The sequence below is a fragment of the Oncorhynchus mykiss genome, chromosome 4 (genome assembly GCF_013265735.2).
Source record: "Oncorhynchus mykiss isolate Arlee chromosome 4, USDA_OmykA_1.1, whole genome shotgun sequence".
Taxonomy (NCBI): Eukaryota; Metazoa; Chordata; class Actinopteri; order Salmoniformes; family Salmonidae; genus Oncorhynchus; species Oncorhynchus mykiss.
The window spans coordinates 46,664,722-46,682,018 of record NC_048568.1 but is presented as its reverse complement, the minus strand read 5'-3'; the positions used below and the strand labels follow the sequence as shown (position 1 = coordinate 46,682,018).

General features: G+C 45.8%; 1 protein-coding gene across 3 annotated transcripts in view; it reads left to right on the top strand.

The window, feature by feature from the left end:
- tmem214 (transmembrane protein 214) overlaps window positions 1–17,297 on the top strand; it is a 59,750-nt gene that overhangs the window by 1,540 nt on the left and 40,913 nt on the right. For all 3 annotated transcript variants that reach the window (XR_005051564.1, XM_036976465.1, XM_036976464.1), the window contains exons 2-3: window positions 12,590–12,780; window positions 16,408–16,558. Coding sequence is in view for 2 of the 3 variants with exons in the window: in XM_036976465.1 (XP_036832360.1) it covers window positions 12,590–12,780; window positions 16,408–16,558 (342 nt within the window). In the remaining variant the exon portion in view is untranslated. The remainder of the gene's footprint in view (window positions 1–12,589; window positions 12,781–16,407; window positions 16,559–17,297) is intronic.

The window sequence follows — 17,297 nt, the reverse complement described above, 5'->3', positions numbered from 1 at the left end:
GTAGCCCCTCCTGCCCACTGGTTTGTCAGGTAGCCCCTCCTGCCCACTGGTTTGTCAGGTAGCCCCTCCTGCCCACTGGTTTGTCAGGTAGCCCCTCCTGCCCACTGGTTTGTCAGGTAGCCCCTCCAGCCCACTGGTTTGTCAGGTAGCCCCTCCAGCCCACTGGTTTGTCAGGTAGCCCCTCCTGCCCACTGGTTTGTCAGGTAGCCCCTCCTGCCCACTGGTTTGTCAGGTAGCCCCTCCAGCTCACTGGTTTGTCAGGTAGCCCCTCCTGCCCACTGGTTTGTCAGGTAGCCCCTCCAGCGCACGCACTGGTTTGTCAGGTAGCCCCTCTAGCTCACTGGTTTGTCAGGTAGCCCCTCCAGCTCACTGGTTTGTCAGGTAGCCCCTCCTGCCCACTGGTTTGTCAGGTAGCCCCTCCAGCTCACTGGTTTGTCAGGTAGCCCCTCCAGCCCACTGGTTTGTCAGGTAGCCCCCCCAGCCCACTGGTTTGTCAGGTAGCCCCTCCTGCCCACTGGTTTGTCAGGTAGCCCCTCCAGTTCACTGGTTTGTCAGGTAGCCCCTCCAGCCCACTGGTTTGTCAGGTAGCCCCTCCTGCCCACTGGTTTGTCAGGTAGCCCCTCCTGCCCACTGGTTTGTCAGGTAGCCCCTCCTGCCCACTGGTTTGTCAGGTAGCCCCTCCTGCCCACTGGTTTGTCAGGTAGCCCCTCCAGCCCACTGGTTTGTCAGGTAGCCCCTCCAGCCCACTGGTTTGTCAGGTAGCCCCTCCTGCCCACTGGTTTGTCAGGTAGCCCTTCCAGCCCACTGGTTTGTCAGGTAGCCCTTCCAGCCCACTGGTTTGTCAGGTAGCCCCTCCTGCCCACTGGTTTGTCAGGTAGCCCCTCCAGCTCACTGGTTTGTCAGGTAGCCCCTCCAGCTCACTGGTTTGTCAGGTAGCCCCTCCTGCCCACTGGTTTGTCAGGTAGCCCCTCCTGCCCACTGGTTTGTCAGGTAGCCCCTCCTGCCCACTGGTTTGTCAGGTAGCCCCTCCTGCCCACTGGTTTGTCAGGTAGCCCCTCCAGCCCACTGGTTTGTCAGGTAGCCCCTCAATCCTGCCAGGCTAGTTGGCTAGCAGGGTTGTTGGCTTTGGCAAAGTCAGTCAATTTGAGCAGCGTAGCCTCGTCCTTGCCTGCCTTCGGGCCCCATATATCCTTGAATGACCGTAGTTAGTAGTTAGTAAACTGCTATGTTAGTTAGCCTGCTGCTAGACAGCACCGGAAATATCACAAAGAAAGTAGGTTCTCCGTTCTTGTCTATAAAATATATTTTGCAGATCCCCTTGGGACCATACTCCCCCTTGGGACCACACTCCCCCTTGGGACCACACTCCCCCTTGGGACCACACTCCCCCTTGGGACCACACTCCCCCTTGGGACCACACTCCCCCTTGGGACCACACTCCCCGGGGTCCTTGGGACCACACTCCCCGGGGTCCTTGGAACCACACTCCCCGGGGTCCTTGGAACTTTGCTACTCCATTGAAGTTTAAATGTAAAATGTTTAAGCTAACCCGATATTATACTTAAGTAGCCTAATGTTACTAATTAATACAAGGACCTACATGTTCTGTTTTTAATTAAAGGACGAATTGGCTCCCTAAGCCATAACAGCCAAATACTACATCTAAACATGAATCGATTCTCAATAGCGGAAACATAAATTCCTCTACTTTCATATCACCCGTCTGTCTTCGGTTTACAAACATGTGTTTGTTAACGCAGATGGCTAATTAGCACAGGTCGTTCACTGTCTTCCGTCTGTTTTCGTAAACTAACACAGAAATATGGCCTTGTGGGAAGCCTATAAAGGTTTGTATAAATTTGACCTTTTTTTGTTTAAAAAATATATTTCTAGCTGATATGAAGGATACGGTCCTTATTATGCCAAAATCACAAATGTGTGTCAATGTTCAGACTGAGGGTTGCAGCCTTTTATGGTATATTGCCGATCGATCCGCCACCTACTATGCGGGATGGAAACAGAATTCCCCAAAAATGTAACAAAAACGAAATCAAACAACTTTTCTGTTAAAAAATAAAACACATCTGATCCTTACTCAGGCTCAAGGGGAACCTGGACGAGTGGGTCTTCTGGCGCCAGTACCCCTTGCAAGTCTTCAGATGTGAAATCATTAAGTCCCAAAAGCGTTTCTGCTGCAGCCATAGTAATGTCCAGTTTGTTATACATTTTTTGGACCGTTTATAACTGTGGCAATGAACGCCACAAAATCCATGTTTTTAAAACGCCGGTTTCTTTTGAATTGCAGCAAACGTCCACTACCATATCTTCACTAGCGTCACTTGTTTTCTCAGTTCTTTTAATCACCTCTGCGTAGGAGATTTGATTGACGGCTCTAACTTTTGCCACCTCAATCTCCTTCACACATACAGGGCACTCCAGGAACTCGGATCATGATCCCCACCACAACTGCAACACCGTTGTCCTTCAACACACCGTTCTTCAATAAACACTGTCTGTCTGCACACACTTGAAACATGGCCAAATCCTTTACAGTTCTCACACTGCAATGGTTTGGGAAGGAAAAGTCTTACAGCGTATTTTACATAACCAAGCTTCACATGCGTAGGTATTTACTCTTTATCAGAAACCAACCGGACCGTTTTTTTTTTTTTTTTTTTTTTTTTTTTTCCTCCCTCCGCTAACCCAGCAGGTCAGGCTCCAACCACACTGGGATTTCAACCTGAACACCCGTCGTCACCCCTGAGATGACCCCTTTGACGGGTGCTCTACTCTGAAGATCAAAACACACAACTTCTGTTGTCCGGCTTCTTCCTTGCTGAGCGCCTTTAAGGTTGTGTTGATATTGGACTCGTTTTACTGTGAATATAGATAATTTTGTACCTGTTAACTCCAGCATCATCACAAGGTCCTTTGCTGTGGTTCTGGGATTGGTGAGAAAAGTGCAAATCAAAGTACGTTCATCTCTAGGAGACAAAACGCGTCTCCTTCCTGAGCGGTATGATGGCTGCATTGTCCCACGGTGTTTATACTTGCGTACTATTGTTTGTACAGATGAACGTGGTACCTTCAGGCGTTTGGAAATTGCTCCCAAAGATGATCCAGACTTGTGGTCTACATTTATTTATTTATTTTCTAAGGTTTTGGCATATTTCTTTAGATTTTTCCCATGATGTCAAGCAAAGAGGTTTGAAGGTAGGCCTTGAAATACATCCACACCTCCAATTGACTCAAATGATGTCAATTAGCCTATCAGAATCTTCTATAGCCATGACATCATTTTCTGGAATTTTCAATCTGTTTTAAAGGCACAGTCAACATAGTGTATGTAAACTTCTGACCCACTGGAATTATTTATACAGTGAATTACAAGTTAAATAATCTGTCTGTAAACAATTGTTGGAAAAATTGCTTGTCATGCACAAAGTAGATGTCCTAACCGACTTGCCAAAACTATAGTTTGTTAACAAGAAATTTGTGGAGTGTTTGGAACACTTAGGTTGGAGTCATTAAAACTTCTCACTTCAACTGTTTGTGCAGAAGATTTGCAAGTAGAGATACTGGGGTGCATTGGAGCAACATAAAAAAAACTATAGGGATGTCGTAGTTGGGTGGGCTATTTACAGATGGGCTATGTACAGGTGCAATGATAGGTAAGCTGCTCTGAAAGCTGATGCTTAAAGTTAGTGAGGGAGAAATGAGTCTCCAGCTTCAGTGATTTTTGCAATTTGTTCCGTCATTGGTAGCAGAGAACTGGAAGGAAAGGTGGCCAAACGAGGAATTGGCTTTGGGGGTGACCAGTGAAATATACCTGCTGGAGCGTGTGCTACGGGTGGGTGTTGCTATGGTGACCAGTGGGCTGAGATAAGGTGGAGCTTTACGTAGCCAAGACTTATAGATGACCTGGAGCCAGTGGGTTTGGCGACAAATATGAGGCGAGGGCCATCCAACTAGAGCATACAGATAGGTAGTGTATGGGGCTTTGGTGACAAAACAGATGGCACTGTGATAGACTGCATCCAATTTGCTGAGTAGAGTATTAGAGGCTATTTTGTAAATGACATCACTGAAGTCAAGGATCGGTAGAATAGTCAGTTTTACGAGGGTATGTTTAGCAGCATGAGTGAAGGAGGCTTTGTTGCGAAATAGGAAGCCGACTCTAGATTTAATTTTGGATTGGAGATGCTTAATGTGAGTCTGGAAGGAGAGTTTACAGTCTAACCAGACACCTAGGTATTTGTAGTTGTCCACATATTCTATGTCCAAACCATCCAGAGTAGTGTTGCAAGACAGGCGGGCAGGGTGTGGGCAGCGATCTGTTGATGAGCTTTAATTTAGCATGCGTTAAGAGCAGTTGGAGGCCACGGAAGGAGTGTTGTATGGCACTGGCAAGAGCAACATCATTGACGTATACAGAGAAGAGAGTCAGCCTGAGGTTGAACCCTGTGGCACCCCCATAGAGACTGCCAGAGGTCCGGACAACAGGCCCTCCGATTTGACACACTGAACTCTATCAGAGAAGTAGTTGGTAAACCAGGCGAGGCCATCATTTGAGAAACCAAGGCTGTCGAGTCTGCCAATAAGAATGTGGTGATTGACAGAGTCGAAAAGCCTTGGCCAGGTCAATGAAGATTGCCGCACAGTATTGTTGGTTATGATATCGTTTAGGACCTTGAGCGTGGCTGAGGTGCACTCTTGACCAGCTCTGAAACCAGATTGCAAAGTGGTGGAGGTACGGTGGGATTCGAAAGGCCGGTAATCTGTTTGTTGGCTTTCGAAGACTTTAGGAAGGCAGGGTAGGATGGATATAGATCTATAACAGTTTGGGTCTAGTGTCTCCCCCTTTGAAGAGGGGGATGACCACGGCAGCTTTCCAATCTTTAGGGATCTCAGATGATACGTAAGAGAGGTTGAACAGACTGGTAATAGGGGTTGCAACAATTGAGGCGGATACTTTTAGTAAGAGGGGGTCCAGATTGTCTAGCCCAGCTGATTTGTAGTCGTCCAGATTTTGCAGCTCTTTCAGAACATCAGCTATCTGGATTTGGGTGAAGGAGAAATGGGGGAGGCTTGGGAAAGTTGCCGTGGGGGGTGCAGAGCTGTTTTTAGGGGTAGCCAGGTGGAAAGCATGGCCAGCTGTAGATGAATGCTTATGGAAATGTATTACTTCCCAGGACATAGTACCGAACAGGAGGATCCACATTTGTTTGAAAAAGCTAGCCTTTGCTTTCCTAACTGCTTGTGTATATTGGTTCTTAACTTCCCTGAACAGTTGCATTTCACGGGGACTATTCGATGCTAATGCAGAACGCCACAGGATGTTTTTGTGCTGGTCAAGGGCAGTCAGGTCTGGAGTGAACCAAGGGATATATTTATTCCTGCTTCTAAAATTTTTGAATGGAGCATGCTTATTTAAGATGGTGAGGAAGGAACTTTTAAAGAATATCCAGGCATCCTCTACTGACGGAATGAGGTCAATATCCCTTCAGGATATCCTGGCCAGGTCGATTAGAAAGGCCTGCTCACTGAAGTGTTTTAGGGAGCGTTTTACAGTGATGAGTGGAGGTCGTTTGACCGCGGGCCCATAGCGGATGCAGGCAATGAGGCAGTGATCGCTGAGATCCTGGTTGAAGACAGCAGAGGTGTATTTAGAGGGCAAGTTGGTCAGGATGATATCTATGAGGGTGCCCGTGTTTACAAATTTGGGTTTGTACCTGGTAGGTTCCATGATAATTTGGGTGAGATTGAGGGCATCAAGCTTAGATTGTAGGATGGCCGGGGTGTTAAGCATATCCCATTTTAGGTCACCTAACAGAACGAACTCTGACGATAAATGGGGGGCAATTAATTTCCATATTGTGTCCAGGGCACAGCTGGGGGCAGAGAGGGGGTCTATATCAAGCAACAACAGTGAGAGACTTATTTCTGGAAAGGTGGATTTTTTTAAAGTAGAAGTTCGAACTGTTTGGGCACAGACCTGCATAGCTTCTCTTGTGCTTCTCAGAATGCATCACATTTTATTGGTCACATACACATGGCAGATGTGCAGATGTAGCAGATGTTATTGCAGTGTAGCAAATTGCTTGTGCTTCTAGTTCCAACAGTGCAGTAATGGCTAACAATTCCACAACTACCTAATACTCACAAATCTAAGTGAAGATATGGAATAAGAGTATATGGATGAGCGATGACCGAGCAGCATAGGCAAGATGCAATAGATGGTATGAAATAGTGTATATACAGTGGGGCAAAAAAGTATTTAGTCAGCCATCAATTGTGCAAGTTCGCCCACTTAAAAAGATGAGAGGCCTGTCATTTTCATCATAGGTACACTTCAACTATGACAGACAAAATGAGGAAAAAAAATCCAGAAAATCACATTTTAGGATTGTTAATGAATTTATTTGCAAATTATGGTGGAAAATAAGTATTTGGTCAATAACAAAAGTTTATCTCAATACTTTGTCATTGCCAACAAAGGGTATTTAACAGAGGTCAAATGTTTTCTTTAAGTCTTCACAAGGTTTTCACACACTGTTGCTGGTATTTTGGCCCATTCCTTTATGCAGATCTCCTCTAGAGCAGTGATGTTTTGGGGCTGTTGCTGGGCAACACGGACTTTCAACTCCCTCCAAAGATTTTCTATGGGGTTGAAATCTGGAGACTGGCTAGGCCACTCCAGGACCTTGAAATGCTTCTTACGTTGCCCGAGCGGTGTGTTTGGGATCATTGTCATGCTGAAAGACCCAGCCACGTTTCATCTTCAATGCCCTTGCTGATGGAAGGAGGTTTTCACTCAAAATCTCACAATACATGGCCCCATTCATTCTTTCCTTTACACGGATCAGTCGTCCTGGTCCCTTTGCAGAAAAACAAAGCATGATGTTTCCACCCCCATGCTTCACAGTAGGTATGGTGTTCTTTGGATGCAACTCAGCATTCTTTGTAGTGACGACGTCTTCTCGTTGTCGCAGTGACGACGTCTTCTCGTTGTCGCAGGGACGACGTCTTCTCGTTGTCGCAGGGACGACGTCTTCTCGTTGTCGCAGGGACGACGTCTTCTCGTTGTGAAAAATAGAAACACAAACTACAGGCTCCATGACATCAGCAACCTGGATGTTCAAAATAGCAGAACTGGTGGATTTTAACACCGATAAACCCCTCCGTTTTAAAAAGTATTTCCGTATATGTCAATCTAGCAAATCAGGCAACGAAAAGTAACTTTCTAAACAATGTTTTGGTTTGTTTCTAGCTTGTTAGGTAGCTATGGTTAAGTTAGCTGGCTAGCCCAGCAGTTCAAATAATGACATATATATCATATATAGCTGACGTCTCCGCATATTTGCAATCAAACGGCAGAATTTTCTCCATCTCCTTAGCTATCGTACTCGGATTCCACTAATTTCAAAACTCGGTCCTGGAGAGCAACACTTTTCAGTTTATTATATATTTTAAAAAAGCCACTTTAGAAAGAATTACCATATACATACTATATAGAATTACATATTGAGCAGCTCATGTTATAGACGGACACGTGCTACGTGGCAGACCAATCCCCTCTCCTCATGGCCAGCCCATCCATTATCTCAGCCAATCATGGAGAGCAGGAACGTTCCTGTCTTTCTCTGTGGCTAAACCAACTAGGCTTGTAATTTCACAACTTTATTTTGTATTTACAGATGGTATACAATTTATTAAGGCACATGAAAGTTCACATGTTCCCGACTGTATTTCTGCCAACAAATGCCTTTCCTGTGAAGTAGTGACGCGACATACACCGAATTTCCTGAAACGAGTCACTTGCATTCACCTTAATTGTGAATAGTGTCGTGTCTTTGGCTATGCCAGATTAAGTGATATGACATGGTATTCTATAAAATAATTTCTCCGTAATTAATATTACCTGATTGAGCTAATCATGTAAATGTAATTAACTAGAGTCGGGGCACCACAAAATAATATTTATAGAGCTGTTATCTTCCGAATAAACTCTTAAAGAGCTAGTACCATTTTACATCAATAGCAGTCAATATTAATCGTCATCTTAATTCAGTCTCATCTGAAAGTTGTAAATTCTTGGTTATCTGCATGAACCCTGGCTCACAAGTTGAATCAGCAATACAAAATTGGGTTTAATTATTTATTTACTAAATACATAACTAATCACACAGAATTACACATAAACATAATTAAATCATAACTTGATTACAAATGACGTCATAAAGGAAAACGTCCCTGGTGGGCGGAACACCAGGGAAAAGGGGCGGAGTTTGAGTGAAAGAGCGGGAAGACTGAGGAACAAAGGGAAGAAGCTGTGCTATCGTAAATACAGTTTCTTATGCATTCTAAATTACCGCCCATTTGGAAAAGGAAAATGCAATAAATATTTACTGATGTTGCCCAACCGAGTCCTTTGAAGAATGTCTCTTGTGTGACGTCATTGTGTGATAGACGGGATACTCTGTCTGTTCCTTCCTAACCCTCGTTTGCAGCGGCTGTTGCTAACTCAACGGCTAGGAGGTATCACTTCTGTAGTGAGTAAGAGTTCAAAGTTCATACCATTCGCAACCAAAGCTCACGCTGATGTTGGCTTCGTTCTGTAGTTATTATCTGAACCATTCTGATATCGGACCGTCGTCCTCGGAACAGGAGGTTATATATTTTTTTACCTTTTATTTAACCAGGCAAGTCAGTTAAGATTTTTAATTTATTTTCAATGACGGCCTAGGAACAGTGGGTTAACTGCCTGTTCAGGGGCAGAACGACAGATTTGTACCTTGTCAGCTCTGGGATTTGAACTTGCAACCTTTCGGTTACTAGTCCAACGCTCTACCCACTAGGTAACCTGCCGCCCCGCGAAGGAAGGGAGAGGAGGGCGTGTTTGAAAAGTTTTATAGCCCATGTCCCTTCACAGGGGCGGGCCACTGATTGAGCAGAGCCCTGTCTTATGAAAACCCAAATCTCGAATAATTTCATATTCAAACATTTAAATTGAACAACAATTCCATGTGAATCCGATAACTCTGATGTGTAGACTTTCCACTGTCGAGTTTGTCATTTTATGATTGATGAGAATGTCTCAGATGACAACCGAACTGACATCATATTCATTAAGTACCACTGCATACGTTCAGTTGGTCGGATTACCAGAATATAATTTCCCCCCACCTTCTGATGTTCCCAGAATCTCTATGTTAACCAAGGGGTTTTCAAATGTCACATCAGTAGGGTAGAGAGGAAAAAGGGGGGAAGATGTATTTATTACTGTCATAAACCAACCCCCAGGTAACGTCATGACAGCAGGCTTACATTTTATCAAGAGATTTACCATTCAAATAAATTCTTACCTTTCTGTGTTTTTACTACATAAGAGTCAAATTGTATTATTTTGTAATTGATGCAGTAATGCATACATGACTGTTTCAGAAAAATTGACTCTAAAACATTGAAAATGTATTGATCTTGAACTCAAAAGACGCCCAACGATTGGACAGAGCAGTAGCTGAGTTTGTCTGGCTCAAGTGACAGCCAGACCGTTGCCATGTTATCGAGTGGCGTGATACTGAACCTGGTATCGAAGTCAACATTCTGTTTTTATTTTTTACATTTTTTATTTATTTACAAGGACTTTTAGTTGAGAAATGTAGGAGCACAGTCTTTGAAGAAGAGTACTTTTATGATAAGAAACGACAAAGTTTATTGTTTGTGTAAACATTTTGTGTTCCATGCTCAATCAATTACAATGTACCCTTAAATATGAGTAATTTAGGTGAGACAAATGTTCAGCTGCCCCTTTAAGAGGTGGGTTGTTAGCATTGTAACGGTGGGATTGGCATGTCTGTCTGTGAAGGATGAGATTCTCCGCGTCTCTTCACTAGCAGTTGAGCAAGTGTAAAACAACCTGGCGTGTGACGATAATGTAAATAGCCAAGGAACATAAGGACAGTCACACTTTTTAGTCGACTTTCTGTAAAATTAGACCAACTTCTATGCCTGTGCTTCTAAAAATGTATCTTTCAGCACGTCACTCAGAGCGCACAGGTCCTCAGACATGGTTGCTTTGAAGGGTGGGAGATGTGGGATTCCTTGTTTGTGATTAGGTCGCCGCACTGGAGACCTCTACCCTGTATCTTGACAACACTAATATATACATGGTCAAACTAAGCTTTACACTGACTGACTGGAGGGACGCAGATCGAGGCAGCCTGAAGGAGTCTCTGCCTCATTTTGCAACATAACGCTGAAGGTCTGAGCTATAAACGTTCTCTCCATCTGTCTCTCTCTCTCCTCTCCATCTGTCTCTCTCTCTCCTCTCCATCTGTCTCTCTCTCTCCTCTCCATCTGTCTCTCTCTCTCTCCTCTCCATCTGTCTCTCTCTCTCTCCTCTCCATCTGTCTCTCTCTCTCCTCTCCATCTCTCTCTCTCTCCTCTCCATCTGTCTCTCTCTCTCCTCTCCATCTGTCTCTCTCTCTCCTCTCCATCTGTCTCTCTCTCTCCTCTCCATCTGTCTCTCTCTCTCCTCTCCATCTGTCTCTCTCTCTCCTCTCCATCTGTCTCTCTCTCTCCTCTCCATCTGTCTCTCTCTCTCCTCTCCATCTGTCTCTCTCTCTCCTCTCCATCTGTCTCTCTCTCTCCTCTCCATCTGTCTCTCTCTCTCCTCTCCATCTGTCTCTCTCTCTCCTCTCCATCTGTCTCTCTCTCTCTCCTCTCCATCTCTCTCTCTCTCTCTCCTCTCCATCTGTCTCTCTCTCTCTCCTCTCCATCTGTCTCTCTCTCTCTCCTCTCCATCTGTCTCTCTCTCTCTCCTCTCCATCTGTCTCTCTCTCTCCTCTCCATCTGTCTCTCTCTCTCCTCTCCATCTGTCTCTCTCTCTCCTCTCCATCTGTCTCTCTCTCTCCTCTCCATCTGTCTCTCTCTCTCCTCTCCATCTGTCTCTCTCTCTCCTCTCCATCTGTCTCTCTCTCTCCTCTCCATCTGTCTCTCTCTCTCCTCTCCATCTGTCTCTCTCTCTCCTCTCCATCTGTCTCTCTCTCTCCTCTCCATCTGTGTCTCTCTCTCTCCTCTCCATCTGTCTCTCTCTCTCTCCTCTCCATCTGTCTCTCTCTCTCTCCTCTCCATCTGTCTCTCTCTCTCTCTCCTCTCCATCTGTCTCTCTCTCTCTCTCCTCTCCATCTGTCTCTCTCTCTCTCTCCTCTCCATCTGTCTCTCTCTCTCTCTCCTCTCCATCTGTCTCTCTCTCTCTCTCCTCTCCATCTGTCTCTCTCTCTCTCTCCTCTCCATCTGTCTCTCTCTCTCTCTCCTCTCCATCTGTCTCTCTCTCTCTCTCCTCTCCATCTGTCTCTCTCTCTCTCTCCTCTCCATCTGTCTCTCTCTCTCTCTCCTCTCCATCTGTCTCTCTCTCTCTCTCCTCTCCATCTGTCTCTCTCTCCTCTCCATCTGTCTCTCTCTCCTCTCCATCTGTCTCTCTCTCTCTCTCCTCTCCATCTGTCTCTCTCTCTCTCTCCTCTCCATCTGTCTCTCTCTCTCTCTCCTCTCCATCTGTCTCTCTCTCTCTCCTCTCCATCTGTCTCTCTCTCTCTCTCCTCTCCATCTGTCTCTCTCTCTCTCTCCTCTCCATCTGTCTCTCTCTCTCTCCTCTCCATCTGTCTCTCTCTCTCCTCTCCATCTGTCTCTCTCTTTCCTCTCCATCTGTCTCGCTCTCTCTCCTCTCCATCTGTCTCGCTCTCTCTCCTCTCCATCTGTCTCGCTCTCTCTCCTCTCCATCTGTCGCTCTCTCTCCTCTCCATCTGTCTCTCTCTCTCCTCTCCATCTGTCTCTCTCTCTCCTCTCCATCTGTCTCTCTCTCTCCTCTCCTCTCCGTCTGTCTCTCTCCTCTCCGTCTGTCTCTCTCTCTCTCCTCTCCGTCTGTCTCTCTCTCTCTCCTCTCCGTCTGTCTCTCTCCTCTCCGTCTGTCTCTCTCTCTCTCCTCTCCGTCTGTCTCTCTCCTCTCCGTCTGTCTCTCTCTCTCTCCTCTCCGTCTGTCTCTCTCCTCTCCGTCTGTCTCTCTCCTCTCCGTCTGTCTCTCTCCTCTCCGTCTGTCTCTCTCCTCTCCGTCTGTCTCTCTCCTCTCCGTCTGTCTCTCTCTCTCTCTCCGTCTGTCTCTCTCTCTCTCCTCTCCATCTGTCTCTCTCTCTCTCCTCTCCATCTGTCTCGCTCTCTCTCCTCTCCATCTGTCTCTCTCTCTCCTCTCCATCTGTCTCTCTCTCTCCTCTCCATCTGTCTCTCTCTCTCCTCTCCTCTCCGTCTGTCTCTCTCCTCTCCGTCTGTCTCTCTCTCTCCTCTCCGTCTGTCTCTCTCTCTCCTCTCCGTCTGTCTCTCTCTCTCTCCTCTCCGTCTGTCTCTCTCTCTCTCCTCTCCGTCTGTCTCTCTCCTCTCCGTCTGTCTCTCTCCTCTCCGTCTGTCTCTCTCTCTCTCTCCGTCTGTCTCTCTCTCTCTCCTCTCCATCTGTCTCTCTCTCTCTCCTCTCCATCTGTCTCTCTCTCTCTCCTCTCCATCTGTCTCTCTCTCTCTCCTCTCTGACCTGTTGTTGCAGCTCCCCTGGTGACATCGGGGACATTGTTCGAGGCTTTTGAGAAGATGGGGAAGAAGCAAAACAAGGAGCAGGTTCCTCCAGCCGAGCCCAGCAACAAGAAGCCTTCAGCGGGCAAACAGAAGGCCAAGCTTCCCCCTGCCTCTACACAGACACACAACACACACAAGAACCTGGAGGATGCATTCAAAGCTGTGAGCCACACACACGTACACACCAGCAACTTACACACATGTCCACAACACACACACACACACACGTAGACACCAGCAACTTACACACATGTCCACAACACACACACACACGTACACACCAGCAACTTACACACATGTCCACAACACAAGGTACACACACACACACACACGGAGGAGTGACTGTATTAGATTAATCTAGGGGCAAAAGTCGCATGAAATAATCTCACTGTTTTGCACAACATCATAAGCTTGTTTCCATACTGTTTTAGTGTCATAGTGCTCCAGTCCAGGACTCAGTCTCAGGTTTAGGGTTGCTACTGGTAATTTACCAAAGTTACTGGAATCTTCAGGATAATTAACAGAAGCGATATGGCAATCCTATCGTAACTTTGGTCATTTATACAAATGTATTGATATTAGAGGTCTTCATGGATCCACCTGTACCCGAGACCCGAGGGGGTCCGGATCCACCTGTACCTGAGTCCCGGTGACCCGAGGGGGTCCGGATCCACCTGTACCCGAGACCCGGTGACCCGAGGGGGTCTGGTTCCACCTGTATCCAGAATTCTAAATAATGTTCTGGGTTGGATCTGATATGATTTTCACGGGTCTTGGTTCTGTGTCATTTTAACTGACTTGTCTGAAGGGCCCGTACAGATCCGAACCCGACTGCTGCAGTAGACAGAGAGAGAGATTTGTATTTATGCTGCTGCTCTTGCTTTTCACCAGAGCGGAGCTTGTATCTTGTTGTTGGCCAGTCAGAAGTCAAGTGGCAATAGGCTACAGTCATGAAGCCTCCCTCCATGTTTGGCGAAAGTTAGGAGATATCTGATCAATGGAAGATGGAATTAAAAGGAGAAGGATAGGCCACAACGACCAAGAGCCAACAGGTCGGCTGCAACGACCAAGAGCCAACAGGTCGGCTGCAACGTGATATTCTGAATGGAGTTGTTGGAATTGTTAAGTGTAGGATGAGAAAGCACATGCAGCCTCAATTAGCCTAGCTATCTAACGTTGGCTAGCTTAACTCGTTTCTCCCAGGTTAATGCATTCAACATAGGTACTACATAATCATATATGATAAGTAACCTATTACTCTACTATAGCGCTAGAGAACTTGGTTGGTTGCGGTCTCTCGTGTCTCCCTCCTCACCGTGTCAGTATGGCCCCTCCCCCGCCTTCTAGAGCACCACCCCTCTCCCTCCTCACCGTGTCAGTATGGCCCCTCCCCCGCCTTCTAGAGCACCACCCCTCTCCCTCCTCACCGTGTCAGTATGGCCCCTCCCCCGCCTTCTAGAGCACCACCCCTCTCCCTCCTCACTGTGTCAGTATGGCCCCTCCCACGCCTTCTAGAGCACCACCCCTCTCCCTCCTCACTGTGTCAGTATGGTCCCTCCCCCGCCTTCTAGAGCACCACCCCTCTCCCTCCTCACCGTGTCAGTATGGCCCCTCCCCCGCCTTCTAGAGCACCACCCCTCTCCCTCCTCACCGTGTCAGTATGGCCCCTCCCCCGCCTTCTAGAGCACCACCCCTCTCCCTCCTCACCGTGTCAGTATGGCCCCTCCCCCGCCTTCTAGAGCACCACCCCTCTCCCTCCTCACCGTGTGAAGGATATTTCATGTTGAAACCCTCATTCATATTAAACACTAATGGTACTCAATAAGTTGATGGTTGATATTTTAAGGTAATCGTTTACATCTTTGTCATTATATATATTTTTTTATTTTAAAATCATCTTATGTAATGATTTCATATTTTCTGTGAGCTAAGGCTACAGAGAGGGCTGGAGAATTAGACGCCTGTGATAGTCCCAACACGGCCACTAGATGTCTGGTAAAGTCCTTGAAATATACCAATGTTCTTTCTGGTAGTTTATTGGTCAACTTTTCCAGTAATATTCCCTCCCTTTTGCAAACCTACTCGGGTCTGGATTTTCACCAGTCGTGACTTGACTCGGAACCCCATCAGTAGTGACTGTTGCCAGAAAGTGTCTCACTTGAATCCTTCAACATGCTAGATATAACAGCATATTTTACATGGTTATTGTGGTAGCTGCTAGCCTTACTATTTTGGTAGACTGTACATTACGAAATGTAGCTTCAGAGAACGTTAGACCTCATTCAATTGACTGCGTCTTTCTTAACTGTTCCAGATGGGCGTGGGTTAGGTTGTATTATCTATGGTACTTCCTGTTCTGTTCCAGATGGATGTGGGTTAGGTTGTATTATCTATGGTACTTCCTGTTCTGTTCCAGATGGATGTGGGTTAGGTTGTATTATCTATGGTACTTCCTGTTCTGTTCCAGATGGATGTGGGTTAGGTTGTATTATCTATGGTACTTCCTGTTCTGTTCCAGATGGATGTGGGTTAGGTTGTATTATCTATGGTACTTCCTGTTCTGTTCCAGATGGATGTGGGTTAGGTTGTATTATCTATGGTACTTCCTGTTCTGTTCCAGATGGGCGTGGGTTAGGTTGTATTATCTATGGTACTTCCTGTTCTGTTCCAGATGGATGTGGGTTAGGTTGTATTATCTATGGTACTTCCTGTTCCAGATGGATGTGGGTTAGGTTGTATTGTCTATGGTACTTCCTGTTCTGTTCCAGATGGATGTGGGTTAGGTTGTATTATCTATGGTACTTCCTGTTCTGTTCCAGATGGATGTGGGTTAGGTTGTATTATCTATGGTACTTCCTGTTCTGTTCCAGATGGATGTGGGTTAGGTTGTATTATCTATGGTACTTCCTGTTCTGTTCCAGATGGGCGTGGGTTAGGTTGTATTATCTATGGTACTTCCTGTTCCAGATGGATGTGGGTTAGGTTGTATTATCTATGGTACTTCCTGTTCTGTTCCAGATGGGCGTGGGTTAGGTTGTATTATCTATGGTACTTCCTGTTCTGTTCCAGATGGATGTGGGTTAGGTAGTATTATCTATGGTACTTCCTGTTCTGTTCCAGATAAACGTGGGTTAGGTTGTATTATCTATGGTACTTCCTGTTCTGTTCCAGATGAACGTGGGTTAGGTTGTATTATCTATGGTACTTCCTGTTCTGTTCCAGATGGATGTGGGTTAGGTTGTATTATCTATGGTACTTCCTGTTCTGTTCCAGATGGGCGTGGGTTAGGTTGTATTATCTATGGTACTTCCTGTTCTGTTCCAGATGGATGTGGGTTAGGTTGTATTATCTATGGTACTTCCTGTTCTGTTCCAGATGGATGTGGGTTAGGTAGTATTATCTATGGTACTTCCTGTTCTGTTCCAGATGGATGTGGGTTAGGTTGTATTATCTATGGTACTTCCTGTTCTGTTCCAGATGGATGTGGGTTAGGTTGTATTATCTATGGTACTTCCTGTTCTGTTCCAGATGGATGTGGGTTAGGTAGTATTATCTATGGTACTTCCTGTTCTGTTCCAGATGGGCGTGGGTTAGGTTGTATTATCTATGGTACTTCCTGTTCTGTTCCAGATGAACGTGGGTTAGGTTGTATTATGTATGGTACTTCCTGTTCTGTTCCAGATGGATGTGGGTTAGGTTGTATTATCTATGGTAATTCCTGTTCTGTTCCAGATGGACGTGGGTTGGGTTGTGGTTGTGTTATGTATGGTACTTCCTGGTCTGTTCCAGATGGACGTGGGGGAGCTGAAGCAGCAGTTGGACCGGAGCCAGACTCTGTTCCCTGACAACCCGTCAGTCTGGGTCAAAGACCTGGCAGGATACCTCAACCACGCCCTGGCTGCTCCAGAGACTGAACCCACCCTCAGCAGCTACACACACGGTCAGTAACATAACCACAACCAAAACCAGGGCTCTAAATTTGAAGAAATTCATTGGAACACTAGTGGTCTGTTAGGAGCACCACATGAAATCTAAGAGCACCAGAATATTTATTATTATTATTATTTTTTTAACCTTTTATTTAACTAGGCAAGTCAGTTAAATTCTTAAGGATAAATTCTTATTTACATTGATGGCCTAACCCGGACTACGCTGGGCCAATTGTGTGCCTCCCTATGGGACTCCCAATCACGGCCGGTTGTGATACCGGCTGGAATGGAACCAGGGTCTGTAGTGACGCCTCTAGGAATCAGTGTCTCAGACCACTGCGCCACTCCAGAGCTCTTGTGAAGCATATGTTGTGCCCTAGACACTAATATGTAACACAAATACATTTGTTTATTATAAAAAGCTAAAACGTTATGAATACCTCTCATTAAAATGTGTCATTTGTGGAATAGTCGGTTTCTACATTGTGTAAAAGCACTATTTTACTATTGAGATGCATTTCATAACCACTAAAATGTTTTTAGAGACTTATCTTGCATTTCATTGAAAATTGTACACTGTCATTCATTGATCTCCTGAAAAGTTATCCCTAATGGTTGGATATACTGGTGAAGTTACCATGTTGTTAGCTAGCTAGCCAAATAGGTAACATATAGGAGGAACAAAGTGTAAACAAATTGTCGATGCATGAGTAGTTTAGACTGGCCCATGACATGGTTTCTGAATGTAAA